The sequence below is a fragment of the Bos grunniens genome, chromosome 2 (assembly GCF_055505025.1).
Source record: "Bos grunniens cultivar Pamir isolate PY7600 chromosome 2, Bosgru_T2T1.0, whole genome shotgun sequence".
Lineage (NCBI taxonomy): Eukaryota > Metazoa > Chordata > Mammalia > Artiodactyla > Bovidae > Bos > Bos grunniens.
Genome location: NC_141166.1, coordinates 1,787,277 through 1,809,316, shown reverse-complemented (window position 1 = coordinate 1,809,316; position 22,040 = coordinate 1,787,277). Strand labels below are relative to the sequence as shown.

The window sequence follows — 22,040 nt, the reverse complement described above, 5'->3', positions numbered from 1 at the left end:
GTGGACACAGGAGTGGGCCCCTTTCTCCTGGACATTTCAGGCTTCCTAGGGACTGAGACACAGCTTGCCCTTTAGAGGCTATACCTACCCACCCAGGAGACTGGAGCCTGTCCTTGCTGAAGCCCACTGTCCACAAGGCCCAGGGTCAGTTCCTTAGGACTGGCCCCCAGCAGCTCCCACCTGGCCAAAGGGGAGCCCTCTCCCTTCTCCCAGCCTAGAGTCTCACGTGCGGTTCAAGCATCAAGATCCACTGGGGAAGATGACCGTGACCCGAGCCGAGCCACTTCCTGCTCCAGGCAGCTCCGAGGCAGCCTGACCCCGGGTGTCCCAGCTGTTTCACTTTCCGTCCTGAGCGGTTAGTCCCTGTCCCCACCACCCCCCGCCCCAAACAAGGAGGTCACGGCCAAGGTGCAGTCGGAACAGCTAGGACTTTACTGGGCCTTCAACAACTTCTCCACCGAAGGCCGTTTCCAAGCTCTCCCCAGGGGCTCAGGCTGCTAGCACTGCCACCACTGAGCAATGGGGAGCTGGAGACGCATAGGGAGAGGAAGGGGGGCCCTGAGCAGAGCACGAATCACGCTGTGGGGGGGCGACAGTGGGCCTTGCATGCTGCGCAGGGCGGGGCGGGGCTGGCGGCGCTCACGTGGTCTACGGGACCATGCCCCACCACTTGAAGGCAAAGGGCACCCGGCGGATGTTGGCACAGGAGCAGAAGTCTCCGATTTCGGTCAGGTAGCAGTCAAAGTCATCGATGAAGGTGCACTGGAAGCCCAGCGGCTCCAGCAGCTGGCAGATCCGCTCCTCCAGGCAGCAGGTGCCGTTGATCCGGGGCCCGAAGGGCTTGGGGATGCCCAGGTTCAAGCCCATCACGACCATCTCCAGCTGTCGGGGGGGCGGTTAGGTGGGTCAGGCCTGGACAGGGGTCAGAGCCGTGGAGGAAAAGCCCCCCAGTTCTCTAGGCTTCAAGGAAGACCATGGGGTTCAGTGCAGGGAAAACGCAGCTGCGTCTGCGGTTGGGCTAGGAAAGACGAGCACAGTGCACCCTTCCCCGAGCCTGTGCTCAGGCAGGTGTCGCTCATCCCTCTGAGCAAACCTCCCCACTCCGCTGAACCCTCCAGTGACTCCTGCATTTCTCAGTAGCAAGACCAGATCCTGCCCGGCCGGGGCCCAGCTTCGCAGCTTCCCCGGCCCCCTGTACTGCATTTCTCCTGCCTGGACGTTCAGTCGCGTTTGTGTCCCCTCTCCTGCCTCTGCTGGGATGCTCTCTACCCCTGGTTTCGTCACTGGACTTCTGTCCACTTCACACTCCAGCGTCTCTTCCTCAAACACAGCTTCTCCCACCATTACCCACACCTCCCTTCTCCCGGGGCCAGGAAAGGCTCCTATATTCCACGCCCAGAGGGCCTCCCTGGTTTTGTAAAAAGAACCATTAGCGATTGAATGCAGGTCCTACGTCCCCAGGGCTTAGAGTTTAAGAAATTGTCAGGTGTCTCAGATCGTTTTAGGCGCCTCCATCAGGAGTCACAGTGGTAAGAGAAAGGTCAGGTGTAGACCACGGTTGGAAGAGGCTTGGCCTAGCAGAGGTCTCTCATAATACCCACACTGCCAAATGCCCCATTCCTGTTCTAAATCGGAGGGTGCTGCAGATGCACGAAGACCCCACGAGAGAGACTGTCTGGTCTTGTGGCCAGCAGATGGGCCCCGCTCACCTGCTCCCTGCAGGGGTCTCCCCTAACGGGGGGCCGCCCCTTCCTCTCAGGCACCCCTGTCTGCGGGCCCCCTCCTCTAGTCTAGCCCCGAGGCCAGCCAGCCCACAGCCCTCACCAGGTCGGGGAAGTAGGGCCGGGCATAGAGCTTCTTGGTCTGCTCGCTGGGGGGGGCGTTGGCGATGTGCTCTAGGCAGAAGAGCTGTGGGACGGGGATGATGTCCTCCTCCTGCAGGCCCAGCTCCCTCTTGAGGATGCCGCGGTTCAGATGGATACACTTCTGCGGGGGATGGGGGCAGGAAGGGAGGGCGCTCAGGCGCAGCCCCGAGGAGCTGACCTCCTTGGCAGTGACTGCGGGCAGGGGCCCGGCCCTCTGCAGCGGGGCTCAGCGCAGACGCCTGGTCTCTCAGGCCAGGATCTGCCAGCTCGTCAGCACTGGGCCGGCTCCTAGTCCCAATTCCATGGTAACGTGGGGGCCCCCTGGGCTTTGATCCTGGCTAGAGTGGGGGACCTGGACGAGGGCAAAATCGGTCCTCAGGTCGTTGTCAGGGAGACGGACACCAGCAGTGGACTGCCGGGCACGTCCCTCCCCAGACCAGCTAATACCCAACGCCTGAGCCGCCTCCCAGGTTTATGACAAAAGGCTCACGACCCTACGCCCAGGGTGCGTGTCACAAGGACTCAGGGGCGCTGTTTGGACCCCCACCTGGCTGCTGCCCACCCTGCAGTGCCCAGAAGCTTCCCCTGCTTCCAAGGTCACAGCACAGTGCATGCCTTGGCTGGGAGCCCTAAGGACTCAGTGGGGCAAGCAGCGTTGTGCTAACGGGTGACCTTGGGCCCGTCCTTGCCCTTCAGGCCCCAGCTTCCCCATAGGAGGTTGTTTACTTTCTGGGACATCCGCTTCTCACAGCTCGTGATTCGCGTTTTCAAAGATTTGAGGTGCCGGGCAGTTTCATCCAGGAAGAGTCGAGAAGGCCCCGGGGTGCTCTCTGGAGCTCAGAGCTTCCTGGAGAAGCTGGGGGTGCTGAGAGGGCCCCGACTTTGGTCCAACACTAGCTGACTTGGGCCACCCTGGGGTTCAGACCAGTCTCCCAGCTCATTGGCATCAGCTCTGAGCCTCGCCATCGCGTGGACAAGGCAAGGTCACTTCATAGGGTCCCTGTGAGGACTAGAGTCGGGTGTTGTGCGTGATGCTCGGTCAGTTACCACTGTGCAGTTGGGGACCCGTTGCTGAGGTGGTCCTTGCCTTCCCCCGCCTTTTGGAGCAGGTCCCCCCACCATCCTTGGTCCGTACCTCTGCATAGTCATTCTGCTTCCTCATCTTCTCGTCAGCCAGAAGCTGGTTGATGGTAATGGCCTCCCTCCCTGTAGGAAAGAGGAGAGGGCAGGCAGGCTGGGCGTCAGGGGTGGGCACCGTGGTCCAGGGCTGGGCAGACTCCTGTCCTGGGGACAGCTCACTAGTCAGGCTGCCATGCCAGCCAGGGGCTGTGGCGGGTGGCCTGACTCGTCTCCAGGGGCCCACTCTAGGTCAAATGTCACAGCTGGAGACCCATTGGGGTCCGTCAAAGGCCAAGGAGGACGCCCACCGCCACAGCCGGCCCCTCCGTCCCTGGCTGGAGTGGGGGAGCCTGCCACAGGCTGTGAGGCAGGCAGTCTGGGCCAGGTTAGCAGCGCCGTCAGCCCGCGCCCGCCTGGGCGCCCCCTGCCTCCCGACCTGGCTGCCTGCCGCCTGTGGTCTTGACTGCGTTATTCAACGTTGTTCTTCAGTTGCCCAGTTCTGCCATCAACTGAGACGACAGGGTCACTGGTGTGTGATAGGCAGTTCATGCTCAAGGTCGCCTGCGCAAGTCCTCGGACCGTGAGATCCTGAGCCCCACCCCAAAGACTGGTCTGAAGTTCTGCGTTTCTAGCAGACTCCCAGTTGGAGCGCTAAAGCTGCCGTCCTCAGGCCACACTGAACGACAGAAGCAACCCCCACTCCCCTTCCGGGTCCCCAAAAGGCAGAGGCCCCAGTCCGCCCACTACATCCTCCTGAAGGGCGACCAGAGACCCAAAGTCCCCACGCCCAGATACTTAATCCGGCGTTCCCAGGGAGGTCCAGACGCTGGTGTTGGTAGCATCTGGTTTGTCCCCCTGGAGCACGAGCCGCCTGTGTGTTAAGCTCCCCGCTGCATATATCCTAGCAGCCTCTCAGCTGCCCCAGGGTTTCTGGCTGATCTGCCCTAACACCACCAGAATTACCCTGAAAGGGAACACGACGTTCTAAGATGGCGTGTTTTATGCTCCCATGCTTCTTGAGGACCCCTTCCATCAGGAGGGACAAAGCGGAGGTGGCCGTCTGGAAAGGACACAGGGGCCCGAGGGGCTCCCTTACCGTTAGAAAGGAGCTGGTCCTTCCTAAGCCCTTCAAAGAGCATCGCATCTCCATAGCCCTCCTTCTGCCTCTCCTTGAACAGTTTGTAGCAGGAGCTGGGGCTGGCCAGGAGCAGCCGGAAGTCCTGGGGAACAGAGGAGGAGGAAGCTTGCAGGAGTCTTCGGAAGAGGGCGGGAGACATCCCCGCCTGCCCCCGACACAGACCTTTTTGCCCTCCACCTTGTACTGTGCGGGGATGAAGCGCATGAACTCGCAGGCATGGCCGGTCATCAGCCAGTCGGAGAAGAGCTCCACCGGGGCCTGGACTTGCTGGGCACGGAGGAAGTCCTGGAGGCTCCGACTCATGTTCCGGGAGTCCTTGCTAAAGGGAAGGTGGAAAGAATAGCCCCAGGGGTGGTGTGGCCCAGGTTGGCGGCCAACTGCTCCCTGAGAGCCAGGCAACCTTCAGGTAATACGGTGCGCTAACCATTGGCCAGGCCGTGGCGGGGGACGGTGGTTATTAAGAATCCCTTACTACTGCACAGCGCAGGGCACGACATTGGACATCCTGCGATAAGCCGTAATGGAGAATATGAACACGTGTATGTATAACTGAGTCGCTTTGTACAGCAGAAATTAAGACATTGTGAGTCAACTACACCTCCATAAAAATTGAAATTCTTTACTCTGGCTCCACTCAGGACTGAGCCAAGGGATTCTAGATAAAGACTGAGCCCCAGGACGCAAGTATTTCCTGGCTCTATAACAGATGAACAGCCACCAAGAAATCTAGCCACACCGCCTGTGGCAGTACATCCCGTTGGGTCAACAGGCCGACCAAATGTGATGTGCTTCCTTTGAAACCCTGGAAATCGCCACTCGGAATGAGTGGTTCGTCTGCCTTTCTCCCGCCAGTCTCCTACATGAGGACTCAGGGGGCCTGACTTGATGGGTTAAGGCCCAGAGCAGATGACCCGTTGAGTCCCCTGGGAATCAGGTGGATCCAGGCGAACTCTGAGGGTCCCTCCCCTTGGTTTTAAGGCAGCCACCACCTGGCCTCCTGCCTCACCTGGGGTAAAAGCTGCTGCCAATGAGGACCCTGCCCAGAGGGTACTCTCTTCCTTGGGCCTTCACAGGGGGGGACACCATCAGTTTCCCAATGACATCTATGCTGGCCACCGTGTGGTCCTGGGTGTGTAGAGTCAGGTAGCCAACCCCAGGGCTCTGGAAGGAGACCCGGCCGGGGTGGCCGTCAGGAGACAGGGGCTTCAGGCCTCCGTCTTACCCATTCCAGACTCCTGGTAGAGTCCCAACGCCTCCCCCAGGCACCACCAGGGCCCTCTCCCCGGCACCCATCGCTTCCCGGCAGGCACCAGACCCGAGAAGGTGGACCAAGTTCAGATCAGTCAAATCGAGCCCCCACCAGTGAGTATTTCATGGGGAAATCGTCAAGCTTGGCGACCCGAGGGGTGTCCAGGACCAAGGAGACAGTCTTGTGGGGAGCCTGGGTATAGCAGAAAGCCATTTCATCCTGGAGGAGACAGGGAGATGGGGGGTGAGTTTCTCTCGCTCCATCAGCTACTTTCCCAATGCTCCCTCTACCCAGGCCCCCTCTGGGTCCAGAGAGACTCCCCCTGGCTTCCTGCAAACTCCTGCTCCACCCTCAAAACCCTGCTCAGGCATTCCCCTGCCTTGGGGGCTTTCCCTGACCAGTCGCCCTGATGAGTCATCCAAGATTCTTCCTCCTCTCGTCTCCCTAGTCCATGAACAGACCTCGCTGGCTTTATTTCCAAAATCTGTTCCCAGTGGACTCCTCTCTGGGACTGTTCAGGTGAAGCCACCTGGGGTTGACGGCCTCTTGCCTGTATGACTGCAAGACCCTCCAATCAGCGTCTCTTCTGTTCTTGTCCCTTCCTAAGGTTGGCTCTATTTCTCAACCAGAGGGTCTCTTCAAAACCTAAGTCAAGGACTTCCCTGCTGGCCCAGTGGTTAAAAGACTCCACGCTTCCCCTGCAGGGGCACGATCAGGGAACTAAGACCCCACGTGCTGTGCAGCACAGCCAAAAAGAAAGTTTTAAAACCCTAAGTCAGAGTATTCAACTCCCCTGATTCATATCTTTCCGTGTCACCTTGCTTGGGATTGGTTTCTCCCCTTCCTTAACTTGGCTTAATATTTCCCCAATAAATAAAACTCGGCTCTTAGCTCTGACGACTGTTGGGTCTGGTCTGGCCACACCAGCTCTTCTGTTCCACACGGGGTGGATGTCAGCTGTTTCTGTGCCCGAAGGCCTCCTACTTCCAGCCCACCCCCACCCCAACCTTTGCACAGCCAGCCCCTGCCTCCTCAGCTTGAGGATCGTCGTGAGCACCCACAGCCCCGAGGCTGATCTAGGAACTCATCCGATCGTCTCGCTTTCCCGCTCTCACAGCACTTAGAGTTCTGCTGAGGTGAGATCTGGGCAGAGGTCGGTATTCTTTCATCTCTGCCACATAGAGCGGGGCTCGTTTGTGAGCAGAGAACCGGACCTCAAAAGTCTGGGCTTGACACTTCGTGCTCAGCCAGGGCTGAGCTGGACCCTGTAGCTGGAGATGTCAGGTCCTCGGAAACCTGGGGCTTAGGGCTGTGTGTCCTCTGGTCCCGAACATGACCATTCCGGAAGGGGAGGAGGCTGGACCCTAAGCTTTACCCTTAGTGGCTAGGGCTTGGGCAGGTCGTTTCATCTCGGCCCCCGCTGAGCACAGGGCCGTCCCTGGCCGGCTTAGCTCCGCCGGGGGGCTGAGTGAAGCTGGCGGGGCCTGCTGTGTGTCGCTCCTGGGCCCGCCCCCGCCCCTCGCCACAGGGCTGTTACCTGGAGCCACCGGCCCAGGCGGTTGGGGTCCTCGTAGACGGACGCCACCTGGCTGTTGCTCCTCTCGCTCAGCTCCGTCACCGTGCTCACGAAGCCCTGGACCTGCAGCTCTCTGCCACAGGAGACGCGCTGGTCTGGGGAGGCCGCCAAACTCTCCCACCTGCCGTGACCTCTCAGTCCCAGAGGAAAGGGGTGCCCCTGCCCTCGAGGGGGGCAGAGTGCCGTCCCCCCGCTCATGGAGCCCCGGCTAGGATGCCCAGGGTGTGCCCGCCCCAGCCTCACTCTGCCCAGCCCACGGCGAAGTCAGATCAAGAGTTGCTACCGTCAGTCTCTGCTCTGGGGTCCTAGGACCGGCTCGTCCCTGCCCTGCAGTCCCTTCCGCCCGCTGCCCAGCAGTCTGGGAACTGCCTCAGTCTACCCAGGGGCGGTCTCTTCTCTCCCCACAGAGGCTGCGATTTTTTCCTCAAGAAGCCGAGTGCCCCCTTGAGATGGCCCTGCGGCTGTCATATTCACAAGGGGGTCGGGGCTGGGTGCTGAGCCCCGAGGCCTCGGTGCCACCGTGTGTAGCCCCAGGCTGACAGGCCCACAGCGCGCCCCCGTTCAGTGCTGGAGAGAAATGAAGATGTTTGAGGCGGACACTGAGACCACCCCATTCTACAAACAGGTCCTCATGAACTGAAGGCCAGCACGGTCACCCTTGGGAAGTGTAAACAATTTGGAGTCTACTCCAGATCCAAAACTTGAATTGCTCTTCCATGCTCGTGTTCCAAATGAACCTATTTCTCAGCTCTACACAGACAAGACTACAGGGAACGGAGCAGCTTGATAAGGTCTGGGACGTCTGAGGTGCGTGCTGGGGGGGAGATGCAGCCCCAGGCTCGCACACCATCTGTGGCAAGGCTGGGTCAAGCCATGCCTGAATACCTCCCCCACGGGCGAGTCTTTAGGTCAGAGTTTCAGCAGATGCCTCCTGTGAGTGAACTTCTGTCTTCAGATACAGAAGGCAAAGACACACCCGGAACCTGGATATCTGTTGTCAGAATACCTCAAGCTCTGCCCTCCTCCCTTCTCATTCTGAAGCCTGGCTTTCCTCAGCAGACCCTACTTCCCTATCAGCCCCTTCCACGGCAGAGCTGTTTCTACCCTATCCCTCCACTGGGTTTGGAGGAGGGACGGAGGTCCTTGCCATAAGATGCTACATCCAGGCCACCGGACCTCTTCCCATCCTGGACTTGACAAGGTCTTATCTCTGCCCTCCCATCCCGGTGGTCTCCCCAGCTCCAAGACCAGCCGTCCCGCTCCACCACCTCCATCTTCCCCTCACTCGGTCTGCTCCCTGGGTCCGCAGCTCGACCTCACCGGGATGCCTGGCTCTCAACCGCTTTTATCCCATCGGCCCACGTCTTCGCCTTTCTCCATATCCTACGTCGAGTCTGTGATGCCCCATAACAATCACATGCTCGTCCTTCTCCTTGGGCTTATCTGCCTGGAAAAACCCCCACCCTGGTTGGATTTAGTTCTGTATTTATTCTTCTCTAGAACTCTTTACTGAAAACAGTTGGGGAAACCCCACACTGGCAAGTCTCTAAGGTGGCAACTTCACCAGGTCCTTGGCGCCAGGCAGCCTCTCACCTCTGGCACTTCCTCCCGTCAGTGCGTCCCGCTTTCCCTCCTAGAAAGTGGGTGGGCTGGCCATTTAAGGCCATGTGACTTGTCTGCTCTTTGCCCCATTAAGTTTTCCTTTCTCCGCTGGATCTTATCCATTACCATCATTTTTTGCTTCCCTTAAAAAAAAAAAAAAAAAAGACAGCCTTCCTGGGACTTCCCTGGTGGTCTCGTGGCTAAGATTCCATGGTCCCAATGCAGGGGCCCTGAATTCAATCCCTGGTCAGAACTAGATCCCACATGCCATAACTAGAACCCGGCACAACCAAATTAAAAAAAAACCCAGTGTTTGAGGGTCTGTTGCAGCCCCAGAGGCCACAACCTAAGCACGCCCAGCCCTGTCCACCTCGCCTGTCGTCCTCCCCGCCCCCTCTCCCCACCGTCTCCTGGTAGCTCATGCCTCCTTGCTGGAACAGTCCCAGCCTTACCCTCTGTCCCTTTATTAATACCTGGCTTTATAGCCCTCGATCCTATGGGGAACTCTGCTGTTTGCCTCTTAGTAAGAGCAGGCGGGGAACGTCGTGGTCACTGCTGCAGCCCTTCTTTAAGTATCCAAACAAGCCCTGGATGACCGTCTCGGGGGGAGGAGTTCGCCTTCCTGGTGGGAGGTCTAGTCGCCCTTTCCCGCCCTGCCGCAGACATAGCAGTTACGGAAGCGGCCCGGCCCGGCTGCCGGGGTCTCCTACCTGCACAGGTACACCTCTAACGGCATCTGGGTGCTGGGGACAAAGATGCAGGGGGCCACCCGGAACAGCACTGTGTCCTTGCACAGCACGGCCTCTGGGACCAGCTGCAGTGCGAGACGAGGTCCCGCTTACACCGCGCTGCGATGGAAGACCTGGCTCCCGCCCGCCCTCCCCCGCGGCCTCTAGCTGTTCAGCTCAGCACACCCCCGGCCCCACCGTGCCCCCATCTTCTGCCCGGCTGTGTGAGGTCTCCTGCCTCCACAGTCCCTGCCCCGAGGGCTGCTTGGCTACTAGCGGGTCGTACCGGGTCTTGAGGCTCTTCCACCAGCGAGGCCGAGAAGGAGATCAAGCCCGAGAAGCTGGCGGATGGAAACTCCAAGGCTTCAACGTAGAAGGTTTCCCTCAAGGTGCCCTTCACATCATCCCACTGGGGCGCCAAGGTGTAGGCGTGCTGCTCAGGCCCCAGAATCAAGTCGAAGGTCATAGAACCATCATCTAGAAGGAAAGGAGGGCAGACCACACCCGATGTCACGTTCCTCGGGTCAGAAGCCAGGCTGGGAGCCCCGGGCTGGCTGTGCCCCTAGGTTCCTGGCGTTTGGGGCTTAATGAATAGTTAGATGTTTGTTCATCAGTGAGGGCCAATTGCTCTTTAAAAAGCTGCCGGGGGCTGGGACTCAGAAAAACACCTGCCTTCAGGAAGTGAAGGCTCATGGTGGTTCTATGCTTTGACCCACTTGGGAGGAGTGTTATAAGTCTTCAAGGCGAAAGACTGTTCAGAGACAGGCTTGGGAGCCTCATCCAGTACAAGCCAGGGCCCAGGCCCGGGCCACCAGCCTCTTGCTCTGGGTTGTAACAGCGATCACCGAGCAGGGCTGTGGCTCCCAGGCAGACGGGCTCCAGGCGGCTCAGAAGAGCCTCGTCACAGGCACTAGGGGTGCCGGTGCAGGCTTGGCCAGGGTGTGCGGCGGCCCAGCCGGCCACCCCAGCGCTGGGGACGCGTGCTCACGGCCCCTGCTCCCGGTGCGGCGGGCCAGCCGGCCACCCCAGTGCTGGGGACGCGTGCTCACGGCCCCTGCTCCCGTCTGCCTGCGGGGCTCCTTGCTGTCTGGGGCCCGGCCGTGAGGGGGTGAGACTCCCCCACGTCCCCGCAAGGCCCCTGCTCCCGTCTGCCTGCGGGGCTCCTCACTGGCCCGGCCCGGCCGTGAAGGGGTGAGGCTCCCCCACATCCCCTGCTCCCGTCTGCCTGCGGGGCTGGGGTGTGGCCACCCGCCCCTGGGTCTTTCCCCTCTGCTGGGGCCTTCTCTCACATCTAGAAGCATAGCCGATTTCCCCGTGGGCTTCCCTATAAACTGGCCGCTAAGTGGGGGGTTGGGCTCACTGGCATCCTCGCCCCTTTGGGGGCAGGTGCTTAACGACCATCCGCGTCACACAGAAAAAGCAGCCGGGGACTTCCCTGGCGTCCATGTGGTTAAGCATCCACCTTGCAAGGTAGGGGATGCCGGCCCAATCCTCAGTCAAGTGATTAAGACCCCACATGCTGCGGAGTAGCTAAGTGCACATGCCACAACTCCTGAGCCCTTGTGCCCCAGCCCCCACGCACCACAGCAAGAGCGCCTGCGAGATTCAGCAAAGACCCGAGAAGGCCAAATTAAAACAAAAATAAGGCGGCAGCAGGACCGGCCACAGCGGTTACCTTCGCCTGGAGGCCCTTCCTGCTCTTGTCCACCCGGGCCTGGCCCTGCTCAGCCTGGCTCCCCCGTGCCCTCCCCACCTCCATCCCAAGCCCCTGCTCGGTCCTTGGCTTTCTGTCCATCGCCCTGGGCTTTGGGAGCAGGCAACACGCTTATCCTTCTAGAGCTGGTGCCCCAGGGCACAGAGTAGGCACTTGCTTGAACCGTGCGGCTTTCTCCTACCTTCCGTGGACCACTGGCCTAGAGGTGGGGCAGATGCCCTCTGATCTTCGATGGCACTTCTAGACCACCTCTTCATTCCTCAGGACTCCCACTCCTCTGACAGGCATGCTCTCAGATAATGCCACCTGCCGCCTTCCCCCCCGTACCCGACTACCCCCTCACCATCCTCCGTGGGCTGTTCCAGCAACGGCTGTCTCCACCCCTAGCGTGGTGGGAACCATCTCCACCAGAGACCAGACCCTCCAGTCCACTTCTGCGACCTTATTTCAATGAACTCGAGGTCTGCACCGCCTTGGACGCCGGCGTCAAGGCTCACAGCTCAGACGCCCCCTGCAAAACAGAGCTGGCACCTTCTTTAGTCTTCTCGGCTCCCCCACACTCTCATCCCAGCCTCAGACCTTTCTACGGGCCCATTTCCAGCCCCCGCCTTCACTGCCCTTGGTGTTCCCCTTGTCTTCCAAGATCTGTTACCCCCACGCCCCCGCACACACTGCCAGCTGCCCACCGAGACCTCAGACCCTGGCATTCAAGCCACTGGAGAAACCGCCACCCTGCAACCTCTGAGGCCGTGATCAGTCAGAGAGCTGCCTCACAGCACGTGTAAACACTACTCTGTGTCCACTAACTCGTGCACTTCCTGTATTCAGAGTACTGATTACTCATTCCTGTAACTTCTCCTAAATCCACGTCCCACCTCCACTGGGGGGTCCCGTCTGCACACGGATGTGCTGTGTTCTGCCACGTTTACATCCAGCCCCCACCCCGCTGCCCGGCTGTGCCAGCCCTCAGCCAGTTACTGCCGTCATACACGTCCCTCTACGGTAGGTCCCTTCCGTGGCCTGTGTCCACTCGGCTTGCCTGTTTCACTGGCTTTTTGGCCACGCTGCACGACTCGCGGGTTCTTAGTTCCCCAAGCAGGGACTGAACCCGGGCCACTGCAGTGAAAGCTCCAAGTCCTAACGACTGGGCCACCAGGAAACTCTACTCGAACTGTGTCTCCACTGTTCTTCTCAAGGGCGTAATGACCGGCTCCGAGGACCGAGACTTTCCTGTTGACTTGGCATCTTCGTCTCCCAACCACATCGGCTATCGTCAGTGGCGGCTTTCACAGCAGCGGCTTTGTTCTAGAACCACGTGGGGTTGGGGGGCGGCAGCCAGAGGGCCTCAGGGACACACGTCCGGCTGCAACAGACCCTGAGCTGCTGCCCTAGGTCCCTAGCAACCTGACGGGAACCCTGCCCTGGGCGGCGATGGCCACAACCTGCCCTGACATGCTCACACTCACTCACTCTGTGGCCGGTAGACTCTTGCCTTCTCCGACTCTTCCTTGGAGGTGTGGAGAACCACCCGGTAATTCTTTGTAATGCAGCTGGGCCCCTGAACTTTCAGCACCATCTGGGACAAACTCTTTACTTCTGAACAAGAGAGAAGGTAAAGGTTTAGGGGCTTCTGGAGGCCAGAGCCCCAGGGGTGGAGGGGGCAGTAGGGCTGGGGGTCGGGGGCTTGTGTTAACACTGGAGCTCCAAAGACCCCTGACCTCCTGCCCTGGCCCAGGCCCGCGTCACTGTCTCTGCCACTCGCCTCCCACATGGCCACAGGCAGCTTGCCGTCCTGGGGGCCTACTCCAGTGAGGCTGGCAGTTACCCTTTCCGTTGTAAGGGGCAGATGGGTCCCCACAAACTCCTAGATCAGGGCCTGGCACATCAGCCCAGCAGGGGTTCCCCTCCAGCTTTGGTGTGAACCAGGACACCCCATCCTACAGCTGAGACTTGGGATCTACATCCTGATCACAGATCAGGACCAGATCTAAGAGGGCTTTTGTCAGGACACTCAGGGTCCTGCCCCCAGGCTACAAGTGGGTTTTCAGGAAGTGTCTGGCCTACGCCTTGTAGGTCCTTGTTTAGTCCTCAAGCCCCCACGATGTCCTTTGTATGACCCCCGTTTTACAGGTGGGGAGACAAAACCAGGAAAGTTCACATACTCAAGTTCATGGCCAGGAAGTAACAGCAGTTTGTTTTCTGACATCGGAGCCTGTGTTCTTGCCTCGGGCCCCTTCCTGCCCAGTTACCGGCTCAATCCATCGACAAGAGGCCCAGAGCAGGGAGTCAGCTTGGAGTCTGGTTTGCTGCAGGGTGGGGCGGAGCCCAGGGAGGGGAGGGGTGATGGGCCTTGGTCAGAGGCCCGTTCTCACCTTCAGAGGAGAACACCTTGCTCTTGTCCACGGGCTGGCCTGAGACAGAAGGGCTGCAGTTCACAAGCAGGATGGCACCCCAGCCACCAGGGCCCCAGACCCAGGTTTTCTGTAAAGAAGACAGGAACACTTGTTCAGGCCAAAGCCAGGTGCGTCCTCAGCTTTATAGATACTGCTCCACCTCAGGGCAGAGTCAAGCCTTCCTCCAGGGCGAACTCTTCATCAGAGTCAACTCAAAGAGCCTACAGAATGGGAAAGTAGCATCAGGTAAGAGCGCTGGGAGAAAGGCAAAGATCTAGAGGTAGGTTACCAGTTTCCAACCTTGGCTCAGGGTCCCAGGAGGTAGGGTTTGAGGAAAGTGTAACTCACTCAGTTGTGTCTGACTCTTTGCAACCCCATGCACTGTAGCCCAGCAGGCTCCTCTGTTCATGGGATTTCCCGGCAGAAATACTGGAGTGGATTGCCATTTCCTCCTCCAGAGGATCTTCCTGACCCAGGGATCAAACCTGTGTTTCCTGGGTCTCCTGTAGTGTAGGTGGGTTCCTTACTGGCTGAGTCATAGGGGAAGCCCCTGTGGGTTTGAGGAGACATGTTCCATCTGAGGAGAGAGCTGACCCTTTGGCCTACCTGGCTACATGACCAGGCTAGGATGGGAGCCTAGTGACACCTAATTACTGACATTTTAATTTTTTGAAAGTGTTAGAAATTGATGCCACCCGTTCTGATTTGTATTGATGCTTTTGAACTGTGGTGTTGGAGAAGACTCTTGAGAGTCCCTGGGACTGCAAGGAGATCCAACCAGTCCATCCTAAAGGAAATCCATCCTGGATATTCATTGGAAAGACTGATGCTGAAGTTGAAACTCCAAAACTTTGGCCACCTGATGTGAAGAGCTGACTCATTTGAAAAGACTCTGATGCTGGAAAAGATTGAAGGCAGGAGGAGAAGGGGACGACAGAGGATGAGATGGTTGGATGGCATCAGAGACTCAAGGGACATGAGTGAGTAAACTCAGAGTTGGTGATGGACAGGGAGGCCTGGCGTGCTGCAGTCCATGGTGTTGCAAAGAGTCGGACACGACTGAGCGACTGAACTGAATTTGACTTAAGAGACACTAAGACCTCCCTAGCATTGCAGTGGCTAAGTCTCCGTGCTCCCAAAGCAGGGGGCCTGGGTTTAATCCCTGGTTCGGGAACTAGATCCCACATGTTGCAGCTAAGACCTGGCCCAGCCAAATATATATGTGTGTGTGTGTATATATATTTTATAGAGACACTGTGGACACAGGACTTCCCGGCAGTCCAACAGTTGGGACTTCACCTTTCCCTGCAGGAGTGTGGGTTCAGTCCCTGACTGGAGAGCCAAGATCCTGTGTGCCGTCACAGCAAAAGAAACCAAAGCATTAAAAACCGAGAAGTAATATGACAAATTCAATAAAGACTTTAAAAATGGTCATTAAAAAATAAATCTTAAAAAAAAAGAACTACGGAGGCCACAACGGGCCTGTGGGCCAGGCCTGGCCGAGTCTGCGCTTGCTTCCAGCCTCACCTTAGCCTGTTTGTCGGCCGCCTCAAAGCGCCCGCTGCGGTAGATGTCCACGTCCAGGGAGAGCTCTGCAACAGAGGGGAAGCGGTCTCAGCCACTGAGGCCTGCGGACGCAGCCTCTGAGCTGAAGGCAAGGACCCTCCGGGTGGCCTCGGGCTGGTGGTAGGGTCCTCCAGCCTTTGGGGCAGGCTGCTGGCTTACAAGACCGTTCTTCAGAGACAGACGGCGTCTCGTGAGCCAGCCTGGAGGGTCCCAGGCATCCGTGGGTCTCTCCCAACCTCCCGGGGGCCCACGGAACAGGGGCACTGTGGTCACGATGCTGTTTGTGCCTCTTGGCTGCTTCCCCGGTGATGCCTACTTGGAAGGCCCACCTCCCTAGACATCAGGAACACTCTTGGCGCTGAGTCACAGCCAGGGCTCAGTATGTGGGAATTCCAAGCCCCTTTAGGGCTGAGGATCTAGCCTGCTGCCAAGTATCACCATAGAGGCTCCTCCTGGGTCTTTATTTCCCACCTCCCGCGCCCTCCTCCAACCCTACTGATTACCATGTGGCTTTACCCCAGCTCATAGCTCTTGACATCTAGGGTGCTCTCTCTCAGCTGGAATGTCAGGGCCAAGGGAACAGCCCTCCTCTGCTGCCGCCCACTCAGTGAGGCCTGTTGCCAACCAAGTACCGTTCTAGGTTCTCGGGATCCGGCAGCACGCAGACAGGCCCTGTCTGCTTTGATCTTAGGGATGCGTGCGTGTGCCCAGGCACACACCGCAGTGGCAAGGGGTGAAGAAACAAAAGGCACGTCATGTCCGATGGTGACACGCTGCAGGAACAAGGGGACAGCGGGGTGTCTCAGAGTCAGATCAGAGAAGCCTCCTAAGTGTGAGCAGAGGCCTGCAGGAGACAAGTGACCCGTGTTAAATCAGAGAAGCCTCCTCAGTGTGAGCAGAGGCCTGCAGGAGACAAGTGACCCGTCTTAGTATCTGGGGTAAAAGCTGTTAGGATAAGCAGCGCACGGGGGCAAGTTCCAAGATCAGAGGCCAGAGTACCTAGAACAGGATGAGCAAAGTAAGAGAAAGAGGGGTCAGAGGGAGCCTGGAGCCAGGCTGGGTAGGTTGCGTGGGCAGTGATGATGCCAGCTTTAACCCGAGCATGGGCAAGCAGGAGCAGGCTCTGATTGGATGAAATGTTAGACAGTCTTCTAAAGAGGGGGCCTCTCTAGGGGCCGAACTGAGACTGGACCTGCAGAAGATCAAGGACGGAGCGGGGAACCCCCTTGAGGACCTCGCCGAGGGCTGATCAGTGACCCGGGCAGAGGTGACCAGGCTTAGGCCAGGCTCAGAGCTTCAGAAGCGGCGGGTGGCTGGACCTGAGCTAGATTTGAGGTAACCCGGCAAGATTCACAATCAACTCGGGGAAGAGAATTCAGGGTGAACCCAAGGGCTTCGCCCTGACCAGCTGGAAGGACGGAGCTACCATCGAGCCGCACGCCAGGACTATTAGGAAAGAGACGTCTGGGGTAGGGGGAGTCAGCCCAGTGTCATTCGGTGTGAGACTTTGCTCAGATACTCAAGGGGCTATGCTGGCCGGTAGGCCTCCAAGTTTATGGGAGACGCTGGGCTAGGGGGTTTTGAGTCACCCACGGGCTGCCCGAGCCTGCAGCACTCCGCCAGGCGGGTTGGGGGCGTGGGTGTGGCCAACGAAGGATCTGGAACCGGAATCTGGGAAGGAAAGGGCAGCCGTGGAGGAGGAGATCTGGGCACAGGGGCTCTGTAGTGTTTCAGGTGAGACAGCTCCAGAGAGGACCGCCAGGGTCACGAATGCTGCAGGAAGGCCCAGAGGGAGGAGAGTGGGCCACCGAGGCGAGGACAGGAGAGACTGTTCTGGTACCTGGGGCGGTGGGCATCTGGTCTGAGCAGGCTCAAGGGAAGGTGAGGAAGAGCTAAGGATGCAGAGAGGCAGGGGGCAGAGTTTGAAGACACCATGGAATTAGGTCTAAAAGCAGACATTATAGCTAGTTCCTTAAGAGAACAGGCATCACAACTTGTTTCTATTAAGGGAATAGTTTGCTCTGGAACAATCTAAAAAAGGGCAGGGACTTCCCTGGCAGTCCAGTGATACAGAACTCTTCTGCCAGTGCAGGGGACACAGGTTTGATCCTCAGTCCCAGAGGATCCACATGCCACGGGACCACTGAGCTCCGTGGGCCACAGCTACCGAGCCTGAGCTCCAGAGCCGGTGCTCGGCAACAGGAGACGCGCCGCCGTGAGACGCCCAAGCCCCGCAGCTGGGGAGCGGCCTCTGCTCCCGCAGCCATAGAAAGCCCCGGCACAGCAACGAAGATCCGCAGCAGCCCAAAATACAAACAAAAGTTTTTTTGAAAGAATACAGTGGAGGGCAGGAGGGGAGGTGGCTTGCTCCAACAGTAAGAGCTGCTGAAGGAATACTCTTGAATGAGGGAGAGTTCGTCATCGCTAAGATCAGCTTGGGACCAGACATCACCGACTATTAAGAGAAGCGGCCGTAGGGCCCTGACACAGGTGGCTGGGGGACGTGAACACAAGGGGTCCCGACGGCCTGTGTTCTGCTTAGAGAGCGAGTGAGGCTGGCAGAGCAGCGGCTGAGCTTTGAGGGAAGCGGGCACCGAATGAGCCCACAGGGGCGTCTCGTTACAGGGAGAGCCCCTGCCATTCCCCCCGGGCCGGGGGACACTCACCAATGCCTGTGAGGTGGAGCACAGCTGTGGCCATGGGGGCATCCTCGTCGGGCTGGTGGTAGAAGATCATGACCTGTGGAGACCCCCCAGGACCCCCGGAGCATTAGTGGATGGGCCGGGGACAGGGCCCCGTACCCGGCTCCGGCCATTTGCCTTCGGTCTCACGTCACAGCTTCTGAGCTTCCAGTGTCTCCCGGGAGCCAGCACAGGGTGACTGGGCTGTTAAAACCCCCGGTGTAATGCGCCACGACCCTCCACCAAGCCCTTCCACACCAAGGCCTCACCGCTGCCCGTCCAGGAGGGCTCTAGCCACAGGACAGAGAAATCAGGACTAAACTATTAGCCAGTAAAAGGGGTGGAACCGGATTTATGATCTGGGCTGTGCAGCTCTAGAGGTCAAGCTTTAAGTTGCCCTCCATGTCCTGCCCGCTACACCACCCCTCCTAGGACCCCATAAGATGGGCCGTGAGGATGTGGGGCCTCCGACGGGCCAAGCTGCCCAGAAAGAGGCTGCTGGGGGTGGGGGGTGCCTGTCCTGGGTCTCACAGCGACCTCTGCATGCAGAGGAGTCTTCATACTTTCAAGAAAGCTCTGGCCTTGACCACAGGCCTTCATCACGACCACAGAACCAGCTGTTAGCTGGAGTCTAGGGTAAGCATCTCAGTCCTGGTGCTGCTGAGGTGGAGCCCTGGGCAGAGGCGCTTCTCAGGCGCCCTGGGCTCAGCTGGGCCACATTACAGCCTCAGTCCTTATCTGAGACGCTCGGTAAGTGTCCCACCTGTCTCTTGGGCTTCCCTGTGGCTCAGCTGGTAAAGAATCTGCCTGCAGTGTGGGAGACCTGGGTTCAATTCCTGGGTTGGAGAAGGGAAGGCTACCCACTCCAGTATTCTGGCCTGGAGAATCCCATGGACTGTATTGTCCATGGGGCTGCAAAGAGTCGGACATGACTGAGCCACTTTTTCACCTGCCTCTTGGGGAGTCACCTGCCCTGGGCACGGGTGTGGAGGGTGCTGTGTACTCCCTCTCAGTCATCCCAGCTTAGCCCCCTGCTGACTATCCTCTGGAACATTCTGGCAACAAGAGCCCCTGGGTCCTAAACGTGCTTCCCTCAGCTGTGCTGGCTCAGCCTCACACGGGAGTCACCTGGGAGCTATGAGGCCCAGAGGATGGTTTGGTTGGCAGGGGCCGAGGCCTGGGCATCGGGTGATTTTAATTACTCAGCCACCACTAACCGCTCAGATTTAGCTGAGCCCATTGTTCGAGCTGAGAGTCCACCTCTCTGCCACGGGCCCCATCAGGGCGGCATCCCGCCCAGAGGATGGGCTCGGGCTCGGATCCTGGGTCTGCCCCCTTAGGCTGGGGCTCCGTTTCCTCACACATGAACAGAGGGAACGCCGACCTCGGGAAACGTGACCTGGTAATCGGACCTGTGGTAGCTCTTAAGTTTCAGCAAGAGGCTCCATGTCTGCGAGACCAGCCTGAGCCAAAAAGCCTGAGTCCTACTGCTGAAACCTTTTAGGCCAGACTTTAAAAAAGCTAATTTGGAAGCTAGTGCGGTGGTCAGAAGCACGAATGCAGGAGACAGACACACTTAAGCTTGAATCCCTGCTCGGCCAGCTACTGGCTTGGGCAGGGTGCTTCCCTGACTCCGTGCCTCAGTTACTTCGTCTGTAAAATGGGGTCAAAGTTTGATTGCAAGCACTGAATGTGATCAAAGCATTTGGCTCTGAATTTTTCAGACTCGGAGCTCAGGAAACCCCAGCTGTCAGGAGGGAGCCCCCAGGGCTTTTGTTAGCGCCTCCTGGGAGAGCTGCCCTCACCTCCCCCCACCCCAAGGCCTACCTTGCCCTCGTCTTCGGCGAAGTTGGGGGACGTCATCGCCACCAGCACGTCCGTGGGGCGCGACAGGGGCCAGCGGGGCGCGGCCGACTTCTCCCTGCTCTCCACCGGGTCTGCGCCGCAGACGCGGACCACGACCCCCAGAGACGCGTCCACGGAGAAGGACTCGCACGCCCGCGGGGCACACCTGGGGGCGGGCGAGCAGACAGAGCTTGGCGCACAGGAGCCCCGCCTTCTCGTCCCGGAGCCCAGCTGAGGGGGTGCCCCCCGCCTCTCCGCTGCTGAGGCCCTCCAACTCACAGTCAAGGCACTTTTGGGTCCTAACACATCAGCCTTCCCCTCACCACGCCCTGCTCCCAGGACCCCTGTGCAGGCCCGAGACAAGCTGCAGCCCAGACCCCACCTCCCGCGGATGCTCTGGAAGTTACCAAGCTACATCTTATTCATGAACGCCCACCTTCCAAGGAGGGGAGGGCCCCCTGTCTGAGCCACGAGGGCTCCCTACGGGGGAAAAGCAAGACCCGGCAGGTCTGTGCCATGACCAGGGGAAGGCAGGGGCCTTGAGAGTCACCTCCCATGGCAGCTCCAGCTCACAGGAGCCTCCTTCATCAGTCCGCACAGCCTCCTCAGGGGTCACCCTCACCCCATTTCATGGGGAAGGGGACCGAGAGAGGGCAGGGCACGTGCCTCCAAGGCCCCACAGCCTAGGAGCAGTAGAAACAGGACTGGGAGGCCCTAACGACCCAAACTCGGCTCCTTGAGATGGAGCAGGACAGCGGGGTAGGTAACAGAGCGTGCAGTTAACCCCCGACTCCCGCATAAGCCAAGGGAGGCCCAGGCAAGGAGCAGTTAACCCCCGACTCCCGCATAAGCCAAGGGCGCCCCAGGCAAAGAGCCTCGCCAGCCTCCCCGCCCGGACCCGCTCCCAGCTCCTCACCCGCTGATGTCTAAGAAGATCTCCATGCCCAGCACACACACAGCGTGGGTTGGGCTGTCCAGGGACAGAGGGACGATGTTCCGGAAGGCCATGGCACAGCCCTCTGGGCTGACTACCCCCACCCGGCACGGTAACCTCTGACAACCCAGGGGTTGCTCCCACCGCCCGCCCCTCTTATGGGCCAGGGCCCTCCCCCTTGCTAAGGAGGCTGTAGCAGCTGCTGGAGGTTTGCTGGGAGGAGACATGCTGCTGAGGAGCAGCTGGGGTCAGAGCCAGGGCGGCACCAATTCATTAAGCAGCTAATGCCTGCAGACGTGCAGGGGCTGGGGCTGGCTGCCTGGAGCTCTGGCCTCCAGCTGGAAAGCTGGTGCCTGGGATTGGTCAACCTGGCCTTGGCGCTGGAGGCTTAACTAAGCTGGGAGCTGTCAGGAGCAAGGATCTGTAGGGGGTGCATGGGGCCCTGGTCAGGAGAGGGGCACGGGGCATCCCCTCTAGACTTTGGGGCCTCCATCCTAAGGTGTGGACTTCCTGGAAAGTGGTAATTGATGGACCAGTGGTTCCCAGGGCTCTGATGGCTGCAAAACTGACTAGGGGGTGGCTCCTGTTAAAGCTGCAAACTCCTGGGGTGTGGTCCAGGCAGCTGCGCCCCTCCCCAGGTGATTAGGGGGCTCCTTGAGCACAGCTGTGTCAACAGCTCCCAGCAGGGGGCAGGCAGGGATTGGTGGAAAGAGCGGACGAAGGATCCCAGCTGCACAAGGTCGCCAGCAGCTCCACATCTCTGCTGAGTTCACTGAGCCAAGAGATGAGAACACCTGCTCTAGCCCACGGGGCTCACCAGCGAAGTTTAAGACTGTTTTAAGGGTGGGTTAATCCAGTACTTTGGCCACCTCATGCAAAGAGTTGACTCATTGGAAAAGACCCTGATGCTGGGAGGGATTGGGGGCAGGAGGAGAAGGGGACGACAGAGGATGAGATGGCTGGACGGCATCACCGACTCGATGGACGTGAGTCTGAGTGAACTCCGGGAGTTGGCGATAGACAGGGAGGCCTGGCGTGCTGCGATTCATGGGGTCGCAAAGAGTCGGACGCGACTGAGCGACTGAACTGAACTGATGGTTATTCTTGAATACATATGACAGTCATATGGGTCCAAGTTCAAAAGGGGGCTTGCAACACAGTTCCCCTCCTCCTGTCTCTCCCATTAGTTCCCTAATGTGGATGCAGCCAGTGGCATCGGGTTCTAAATCTTTCCAAACAGATGTTACAGGTCACGAAGCCAACAGAGCCTATGTCCGCCCCTCCCTTCACTTTTATACTGCTCAGTGTTCCATACCTTGCTACATTCACTTCACAGTATAACTCAGAAGTTCTTCACATCATGTACGTATGAGGTGTGTGAAAAAGCACCCCGATCCTTTTTCAGGGCTGTGTAGTATTCCGAGTAAGTCTCATCATTAACAGACATTTGTTTTCAATCTTTTGCCCTGGCACGTGATGCTGTGATGATTAAGCCACATATAACAGCCTGGGGGGACATAAATTGGGTACCGTGTGAAGGTCACTCAGTGAGCCAGGCTTGGTGAATTTGAGATTAAAAGAAAAACCTTTGCTGGAGGTTTCAAGTTTGCAGTGTAACTGTCAGGGGTGG

The 22,040-nt window shown here is 58.8% G+C and overlaps 1 protein-coding gene across 2 annotated transcripts; it reads right to left on the bottom strand.

The window, feature by feature from the left end:
- Nucleotides 1-409: 409 nt before the first annotated feature.
- Nucleotides 410-20,704, bottom strand: PADI6 (peptidyl arginine deiminase 6). 2 transcript variants are annotated; one of them, XM_086364250.1, is made up of 16 exons: nt 20,393-20,610; nt 19,459-19,642; nt 17,617-17,689; nt 14,912-14,976; nt 13,364-13,472; nt 12,462-12,587; nt 9,564-9,754; nt 9,260-9,363; nt 6,909-7,020; nt 5,483-5,590; nt 5,129-5,283; nt 4,285-4,441; nt 4,081-4,204; nt 3,001-3,071; nt 1,825-1,986; nt 410-882 (listed from the first exon to the last, which is right to left on the bottom strand). In XM_086364250.1, the coding sequence occupies exons 1-16, from the start codon at nt 20,482-20,484 to the stop codon at nt 649-651; spliced, it is 2,067 nt and encodes a 688-aa protein (XP_086220376.1). In that variant the 5' UTR covers nt 20,485-20,610; the 3' UTR covers nt 410-648. The 2 variants fall into 2 exon arrangements, with proteins under 2 accessions (XP_086220376.1, XP_086220383.1); XM_086364257.1 differs by lacking the exons at nt 410-882; nt 1,825-1,986; nt 3,001-3,071; ... (8 more) ...; nt 13,364-13,472; nt 14,912-14,976 and adding an exon at nt 16,924-17,525 and having other exon boundaries at nt 20,393-20,704.
- Between the last annotated feature and the right edge of the window lie 1,336 nt (nt 20,705-22,040).